Source organism: Haplochromis burtoni, unplaced genomic scaffold, assembly GCF_018398535.1.
Source record: "Haplochromis burtoni strain Fernald_Lab_line unplaced genomic scaffold, NCSU_Asbu1 Contig_262, whole genome shotgun sequence".
Lineage (NCBI taxonomy): Eukaryota > Metazoa > Chordata > Actinopteri > Cichliformes > Cichlidae > Haplochromis > Haplochromis burtoni.
Window position 1 is genome coordinate 351,891 of NW_024582623.1, and position 9,408 is coordinate 361,298.

Here is a 9,408-nt window from a genome sequence, read left to right on the forward strand (position 1 = left end):
TGTGTGTGTGTGTGTGTGTGTGTGTGTGTGTGTGTGTGTGTGTGTGTGTGTGTGTGTGTGTGTGTGTGTGTGTGTGTGTGTGTGTGTGTGTTCCAAATGGCTTAATTTTCCAAAGATAACTTTTATATAACATCTAATGCAAGCGTAAACTCAGAGCATCCTAAGAGTTTCACTCTCCAGATAATTTTGACAGTATGCCGCAGGATTTATTATAGAGGTGATGCTGGTGCTCCTGGCAATGAGCTGAAGTCTTCATGTTGCGCTTTGAAGAAAGCTAAAGGATGGATTTATTCATTCTGTGCATTTCTCTCCACCTGCAATCCCTAAAGCTCTTTGTTTCTGGTCTACAGGATGGTTTACGCAGGTTGTCAGGAAATGAATACATCTTTTCCACCAAACGTGAGTTTACAAAATGCATAATGCAATTGTGACACAGAGTACAGATTTTTCATTACATTTTCTTTCCAGCTTGGGTGTATATTATATATTTTTGTACATTTTGTGTATTTTGTATCTTATATTGTTCAACTGCCTGAATCTTTAAAAAAAAAACCAACAACATCCTAGTTCCCTTCTTCCCTTTCCTCTTCATTTGAATTCCTCCTTTGTCATGTCTTCCTTTTCCTCACAGAGCCCCACCATCTCCCCAGTCACCTGACAACTCCTCTGTCGTTAAACGACATCCCCCCTCGAATCGCCCAGACCATGGAGAATGAGGACTCTTGGGACTTTGACATTTTCAACTTGGAGGCGGCGACCCTGAAACGGTGAGGCTGAACCTGTTTAATGCTGCAGGATTGATTTGTGTGTTTTTTGGGGGGGAAAAATAAAAAGAAGACTCGCGATGACAGCTTGTGTTAAAGTTTCATGTTCAATCATCCCACAGGCCTCTGACCTACTTGGGCCTGAAGATCTTCTCCCGCTTTGGGGTCTGTGAGTTCCTAAACTGCCCTGAAGCCACTTTGCGCTCCTGGCTACAAGTCATTGAAGCGAACTACCACTCGAGTAACTCCTACCACAACTCTACCCATGCAGCTGATGTCCTGCATGCAACGGCCTATTTTCTCTGCAAAGAGAGGGTCAAGGTAAATTAATAATGTTAGTTTTAAAAAGTATATTACAAATTAAGCTCATATTTCCTAATTACTTGTATCATTTAGAATTAAAAACAATGTTCACTTATGGTTTATTTGAATGATCTTCGGTCAGAACCAGATGCTATAGATGGATAAAATAGTTTTTTAAAGCTTCAGCAGCCTGCCCTACTTTTGTTTGCAAGAGTTCGCCATTTCTGATTTTTGGACCCAGACCTCTACAAGTAACTAAATGCTGGAAGTTAACACAGTCAGACAGAAGTCTCAGCACAGTCTTGGGTGTCACTTGTCTTGTCTGAGTCTACTTTATCCTAAAAAGTCTTGGTTTTGTCCAAGTGTGTCAGTAGCTCAGTAACTGTTGGGTGATGTGCAGTGGCTAAAGCTGCTTACCAAACAGTCTATTTCTGAACTCAGTGCAGTGATCTTTCATTGGCTTAGCCCATAAACTGTGTAGTTATATCACCAGGGTTAATAAATCCCTTGAAATCTGCGGGGTTAGCAGGTTTAAAATCTGTTATGTACTGTTGTATAGCATACTCTTTAAATGTGTTAAATATACCTCAAATCAAAAGTAGAACAAAGCTTTAAAAAACAAAAAAAACAACCCAAAAACCAAGTGCTTTAAAGACTAAATGAGTTTTGTTTTCTGGCTAGCATTAGACATGAAATGTGTATTGATAAAAGAATAGTGCAAAAGTCTTGAGCCACTCCTTGTTTCTTTCTGTTATGCTTCCAAGGAGTCAGACTTTCTTGTGTTATTATTTTTATCATTATTATTTTATTTATATTTTTACAGCAGCCATATTTTACTCCATTTAACACTGACCTTTGAATCAGCCCAGCATAAAAATCCATCTAGCTTAAGCAATGAACCAGCGTTGTGTCCACACGTAACAGACAAGTCAGCAAGCAGTCTGTCACAAAAACAATATTTTTTCCCACTTTCAGTCGAATCTATGAAAAATATCAAAGATAACTCAGTTTGATGGACATATAGCTTTTCCTCACCAACACGATGATTCCCAAAGAACTGTTTGCTGAAACTTGGCATTTATTCAGCATGGTGCAGTACATGTTCTTAAAAAATGTGAGGAAATTGGACAAATGGGAGGCAAAAGAAGAAATGACAGCCCTAAAAACACTATATAGATGAACAGTTTTTGAAAGTCATGTCTTTAGGAAAGAGGAACCAATCCAGCAAACGATCTGAGAGATAAATCTGAATCCTCAGCTGATTCATTTCCTGCTCACTGAAGTCTCATCAGAAATGGTCTCAGTGGAAGGGTGGCTGTCAAGAAAGCTTTTCCTAAGGAAGGGAAACGGGAAGAAAATTACACCAGAACTGAAATGAAAATCCGTGACCACAGGTCTTAATAAATGATGAATCCAAATTGGAAAATTTTGGTTCAAATTGTTGTTGTGTGTACGGAGGAGGTCAGGAGAGAGGTACAACAATGAGTGTGAGCAGCCATCTATAAAACACGGTGGAGGTTCTCTGATGGTTTGGGGCTGAATCTCAACAAATGTTGTTGGGAATATAAAACTGATGGAATTATAAAATCAGAAAATGCTTTCAGATCTACTATGCAAAACCAGCTGGAAACATTAGCTTCATCTTTAGCACACTGCCAGTGCAGTAAAAGCAAACCTGGATAGAAGAACGCACAGTGGAACAATACCAGTCATGGATTGGACTCCCCAGACCCCAGATCTCAACATTGTTAAAGCAGTGTGGGATCATCTTGACAGAGAACTGAACAAAGATGGAAATGTTTGTTATATAAATGTTATAATAGTAGAAGGTTATACTGTGCCAACTGTTAGTATAGCTTATCATTTACCTGATAACGGTTAGGCTATTCAAATGCCAACCTTTAACTTCATTGGCTTCTACCGACAGCAAAGTCTGGATCCCATTGATGAGGTGGCCGCCCTGATTGCTGCTACCGTGCACGATGTGGACCACCCAGGCCGTACCAACAGCTTCCTTTGCAATGCAGGAAGCGAGCTGGCCATCCTCTATAATGACACAGCTGTACTAGAGAGTCACCATGCCGCACTGGCCTTCCAGATCACCACGAGAGATGATAAGTGCAACATCTTCAAAAACATAGAAAGGTAGGAGATTTATGATGTGGCCGTCTGTGCGCTTGCTTTTACTGCCAGCAGCTCTGTAAAACACCACAAGTTCCCCAAACATAAATGTATTAGGTGTCCAGACTTTAAGCTTTTTCCCTAATAACTGAGTTAAGAGGAGGAATTTTTAGGATGTAGCTACATTTGAAGCCTCAAGGCCTAAATTAGTTATCGTTTAGACAGCTTGATGTCTAGTATAATCTGCTGTCACTGTGTGCTCAAAGGACTAATATTTGCCACACAGCCTTTGCTTGCACAGAGTTGGAAAACTGATTACTAAATTTCTATTTTGGGATTAATTATTTATTTCAGTTTAAGTGAATTTGCTGATTTTGATCAGATAAACCATGATTCCAGGTATTTTATTTTACGTTTGTTTTTTTTTGTTGTTGTTGTTTTTTGCACGCTCTACAAAATCTTTAGATTTTGCAGCATGCAAGGTCAGGCTCATTATATTTAACATATGGAAGCTCTTTGAGACACGCACATGATCTGAAGTATCATAGGACTTAAGTCTCCTTATGCACTGATGAAAGTGATACTGTGTGTTTGTGTGTGCTGACAGCAGCAGGGTAGTAATGTGATTTGAGTCCCAAAACAGAATAGCTCACATTTGCTGGTCCCCTCCAAGGGGGAAGGTGAACAAAGCATTCATTCATGGCCACTGTCACTGTAGTGAAGGGGAAAACTGTTCACACGGGTTTCCAGGCTATTTACCACACTGTCATCTCACTCTCTGTTTTCACTTCTCCCCGTCTTTCTCTCCCTTACCCACGTGATTCCTGTCCACACTTTCTCTCAAGGAATGAATATCGAACATTACGACAGGCCATCATTGACATGGTGCTCGCAACTGAGATGACCAAACACTTTGAGCATGTCAACAAGTTTGTCAACAGCATCAACAAACCACTGGCTGCTCTGGAGGAGAATGGGGTGAGAATGAAACTGGAACACTCTTAAATGATTTTTAATATAGATTTCATACCTGTGAGGAAATATAATTTCCCTTTTTTCCCCTTTTCCCCTAAACAAACCAGATAATGATACACCAACAGTAAGCGAGCCACAGTGTCTTAAGGGCTTAGGGAGATGATGATACTGGTGTTTGCTGTGGTACAGATGTCTTTGTGGGGGGAGAGTTTTGCAACTTGCTATCATCTTTCTCATCCCTGTGTGGAATGCTCAACACAGACATTTAAAAGCTGTATTGCTTTTTTAAGTGTAGGATTTTTAGAGGGCTTGTGCGTTTGTGTCTGATGTAAAATGTGATGAAGGTCAGGTTTGGTTAATAAAAGAGTGCCTTGAGGGAAAAACATAATATCGTTTGACTGTAAGACAAAACACAAAGATTGGGAATAAAATAACTCTGCTAGGGGAAACGGATCTTCTTCTGCAGGTTGGTTTAACATTACTCTCAGTGAATTCAGTCTTGTAACATAAAGTACAACCCATATGTTGTGACTTCATGAAGATTGCTGTGCTCATTTACATGGAAGTGTAACTCACAATTAAACGTCTAGAAGACTAAACCCTATCAGCTGCCAGGGCTGCTCTTTGTAAAGACATATCAGGTTATTCGTGAAGTAGTTCACTTGTAAGGTGCTGTTGATTTTAACTAAAAACTTGAATTTGAGTTTATTTTGTGGTAAATGTTTGCTTTTTCTTTTCTTCTTTCCTTATATACAGGGAAACAACGATGAGGAATCTGTCAAAAGCGTCTTGACATCCCCCGAGAATCGCATCCTTGTCAAGCGGATGCTGATTAAATGTGCAGACATATCCAATCCATGTAGGCCTCAGGAGCTCTGTATAGAATGGGCTGGACGAATCTCAGAGGAGTATTTTGCACAGGTGATTAGAAGGGGCAAAAAATAACATGGTGTTGAATGCGTGTGGAAATGGATCCAGCAGGAAGCAGCTGTAATGTGTTTACTGGGATTGATGACTCCTTGCGCTCTTATCTCTGATGCAGACTGACGAGGAGAAGAGACAAGGTCTACCGGTGGTCATGCCTGTGTTTGACAGAAACACTTGTAGCATCCCAAAGTCCCAGATTTCCTTCATAGACTACTTCATTACAGACATGTTTGATGCATGGGACGGTAAGTCTGCACAGCATGACATAAAAAGTACTTTTATATCTATATTTGTGTCAATTCCTATGCATGCACAGGACCAATATTCGTAGGAGGTTCAGTTATTCGCTGTAATGTGATTAGGTGGCATTTGTCTTTCACTGCCATAATAAAATTCTCAGTGTTATTAGATCACAGCAAGCATACTCGGTGTTTGGTGCCATCAAACATGGCCTTTTGTTGCCTTGTAAAGAAATTAATCCAAAGGCTCATACTGTAGGCAGATACACTATAGATGTTATCATCCTGGTAAGCTTGCTAGTGTTGTCTAGCTTGGATGGATTGGCACGCCCGTAGACTGTTAGGGAGCATCTCATGCACATAGATGTCTTCTAATTAGTGCTAACTCACAAATAAAATAGTCCTACATTTTCACACAGCCATGTTATTATCAGATAATCATTAAAAAAAATGCTGCAAAAGGCACCGAAACCACAAACACAGTTGAGAGGACTAGTTCAGTGACTTCACTTGGTGACACAGCTTGCATTGGCTGCTGTAGCAGTAGCCGTGCTCTATATCTGCTTGTATACCAAGAGGTTATTCACTTGGGGTGGGCTGTGATGCTTCAGTTGTTTAGAACCACTCTCAAGTGGCAATTAGGTTGCTCTAGAGTCCAATCGTGCTCTTTTCTCCGTGTCAAAGCCGACAGCTGACACACCATTGGGGGCAGAGGAGGTTACTAATTCTCCATAATGTGCCCCAAACATACAGGGGACAAAAAAATGGAGTTTATTCCTCACTTTCTGTAATGGTAAATTATTACTTATAAAGTGCTTTTCTACAAGCCTCATTCACCCTGTCATAAAAGCACTTTTTTTCCCTCCACCTAAGTGCATTCATGCATACACTCACACTCCAGTGCATGCATCAGGGGCAACTTTGAGTTCAGTATCTTGCCCGAGGATGCTTTGACGTTAAATGGTAAATGGCCTGTATTTGTATAGCGCTTTTCTAATCCCTAAGGACCCCAAAAAGTAGCCGGGGAATCGATCCACCAACCTTCCGACTGGTTTACGACCCGCGCTATCTAATTAAAGTTAGTGCCGACATACAACGCTAACTGATTTATCCCCCTGTAATTAGTTAGCATGCATGTGAGTGGAGGGATGACAGCTGAAGAGCCAAAATGGTGGATTACGTCAGTATTATGGTTTCATTCTCTTTTCTGTTTTTTCCCCCTGTGTGCCCATGCACACACACACGTCTGTATTGCAAGTATTGGTTATTTGTGCAGAAATGACATGAAACTATAGCGAGGCAGATTCAGTTTATTATGACTCTCATAATAATAATAATATTAATTTGATCCATCACTTTTATTGGGTATTCGGCCATTGGTAGAACCAAAGTGGCCGTCGGAGGAACAGCAGTTTTTGTCACGTTCCGCTGTCTTCATTTTTCAGCACCAGATGCTGCTGCTTGTTTTTATACTGTGACAGTGAGATAGAGATGTTTATTAAATATAAATGTGTCGTACTATCTTTGAAACAAAATGTAATCTTTAAGCCTCATCTTGATCTTGCTTTTTCTTCTCCCCAGCTTTTGCAGACCTCCCCAATCTTATGCAGCACTTGGACAACAACTTCAAGTATTGGAAAGGCCTGGATGAGAGGAAGCTGCACAGCCTGCGACCACCTCCCGAGTAGGTGCTTCAGTGTTTGTGCCCTGGGACTCTGTAATCTGAGGCAGACCTCCTCTCTCTCTCTTGGCTGGGGGGGGGGTCTCTCTCCCTGCCAGCCCAGCCAGCCAAGGGGCTTCCTCGCCTTCACTCTCCTGCTTCCGTAGCACACCGAGCGTCCACATGTCCGTCCATACAGAGAACCACAGAAGGACTTCCTTCCTGACAGGCAGTTGCAGCTGTAATGCTGCGGGCTTTACGAGCCTGTCGTACGCGAACTGTGACAAACAGACACGGACACGCAGCATCCTTACGAACTTCTTGTGCCTCTCAGGCAATCGCAGTGTAGCTGGTCAAGTGACATGACTGAAAGAGGGTCGTTAGCGGTCTTCTGGCGAAGCACCCGTCCCTCCCCGATCGCCACGTGGGCACTCCTGTCTGCCTGTGAAGTTGCTGTTTGAGTAAAAACTGCTTGTTTACTGAAAAGACTCGATGGAAGCGTGGTCTGGATGAAAAAATGTATCTTTTCAAACCAGGCTGTGAAATCACTTTTGACCTCCATTCCTGTGCTCGCAGCAAGGCAGGACTGCTCTTTCAACCCCCTGGAGGTCACACCATGAAAGAACACTCCACTGCTTTCCTTTGTTTTGTTTGTTTGTTTGTTTTTGTTTTTGTTTTGGGGCAATATTCACACGTGTCTGAGAGAAACCCAACCAAGTTGACACATAGCTGTCTTAGTAGACATGTGAGAGGAGATGCTTTCTTTATGGGTTGGGGGCGGTGGACCTTTCTCTTAGGCCACCGCTGAGAGACAAAAACCTCAACATCACAATCGTAGGTATCTAACTGCAGATGATTTGGTGTGTACATTTTTCTTAAGATGTTCCATATTTTCTATATAAAAATTCCTAAATGAATTAGTTGACGAGAACAAAATGAATTTATGAAGAGCGAGAAAAGCCAAAGCTAATGAAGACAAATACTACTATAACTCTCGAAAATTCACAATTATTATTCATATGAAGCATTACCATATTAAACTTTTTTTTTTTAATTTTTTTTATCAAAAGTACAGTACCAGTTTGAATGAACACTTTTGTATTGCACTGTAAACAATATTAGAAATGTCTACGTCTCAGTGATTTGTCCAGGGATGGGATGTTGCATTGGAGAATAAGCTGTTATTGTTGATCATCGGGAGTTTGCGTGCGTGCGTGCGTGTGTGCGTGTGCGTGTGTGTGTGTGTGTGTGCGCGCGCGCGCACGTGTGGGTGTGTTTTGGTTGTTGCTGCGAGTGCGTGGGTGTATTCATTGTTGCAACAATCCCTTGCTCTTGGTTTAATGCTGTAAACCGCTCGACATTTGACAACAGCAGAAATATGTGAAAACATTTTGGACTTGAAAAATTTTGTCTCCCAGAAATTTTTGTATCTGGTTTATCCTACTGAAAAGACTGCCTTATTTTATACAATATTTATACAGTACATCCCACTGTGCAACTGCAACAGACATCTGGAGTTTTTATTATGACATAGTCAGAAGGTTATGTTCAAGGAAATCTCAATATTTTTATAGACAATGAATTTTACACTGGATTTGCAGCAAAAGAGATCAACCATTATAGCTATCTGAATACTTTTGAATGGGATGGTCACGCAGAGCATGTATACAGAGAACTAAATGGTTAAGAAGGATGTGGATCGCAGAGTTGTCTATCACTGTCTTTAAGCAGTCTCCTGGAGGCCAGCTTGTATTGATTTTCTTTTTTCTTCTTCTTCTTCTTTGTTTTTGGATCAAACATCATTCTATTTTGGCCACTTGTCCAACATCCTTCTGCACAGACCCAGGGAACAGCTTTTTGTTCAAGGTTGGATTCAGATTAGGATACTAATATATGTTAAAGATTGTCGCTTATTAAGAATATTTCCTCTTTAAACAGTATATTAAATGCCATAACAGCTAAGCAAATGGTGGTTAACAAGATGCGCTGACCACGATTATCGTTGTTTCTCTCAAATGACAGAAATGTACACGCAATCAGGGGATTTGTTTGTTCCTTCTGATACACATTGGTCTGAAGGCACGGAAAAAAAAATTAGAAATTATTCAATGAAAAATAAAATAATGTCAATTATATATTTAATGTCTATGATTCAATGCCTTTTTTCTTTTTGACTTGCTCATTTATTTCATGCCTGCAGTAAGACTCTGTGTCTGCCTCTTCAGGTTACTTCCATTAGTTTATTCTTTTCTTTTGACTTAATTTAAATAAAAGGTTTTCAACATTTTGTGAAGCATCTCAAACTACATGGCAGCCGGATAACACCCCGTGTGACCCACTTCAATATAGTATAAAATAGTGAAAAAACAAACACAGTAACATGTGACTGAGGCTACTTTTTTTCTGTAGCACTTTCTTT

General features: G+C 40.6%; 1 protein-coding gene across 1 annotated transcript in view; it reads left to right on the plus strand.

Moving 5' to 3' along the window:
* Positions 1–9,124, plus strand: part of pde8a (phosphodiesterase 8A) — a 49,899-nt gene extending 40,775 nt beyond the window's left edge. The window contains exons 15-22 of the mRNA XM_005943274.3: positions 351–399; positions 632–767; positions 887–1,085; positions 2,995–3,212; positions 4,034–4,166; positions 4,920–5,084; positions 5,206–5,335; positions 6,911–9,124. Of these exons, the coding sequence (XP_005943336.1) occupies positions 351–399; positions 632–767; positions 887–1,085; positions 2,995–3,212; positions 4,034–4,166; positions 4,920–5,084; positions 5,206–5,335; positions 6,911–7,017 (1,137 nt within the window). The 3' untranslated portion in view covers positions 7,018–9,124. The remainder of the gene's footprint in view (positions 1–350; positions 400–631; positions 768–886; positions 1,086–2,994; positions 3,213–4,033; positions 4,167–4,919; positions 5,085–5,205; positions 5,336–6,910) is intronic.
* Positions 9,125–9,408: the final 284 nt, after the last annotated feature.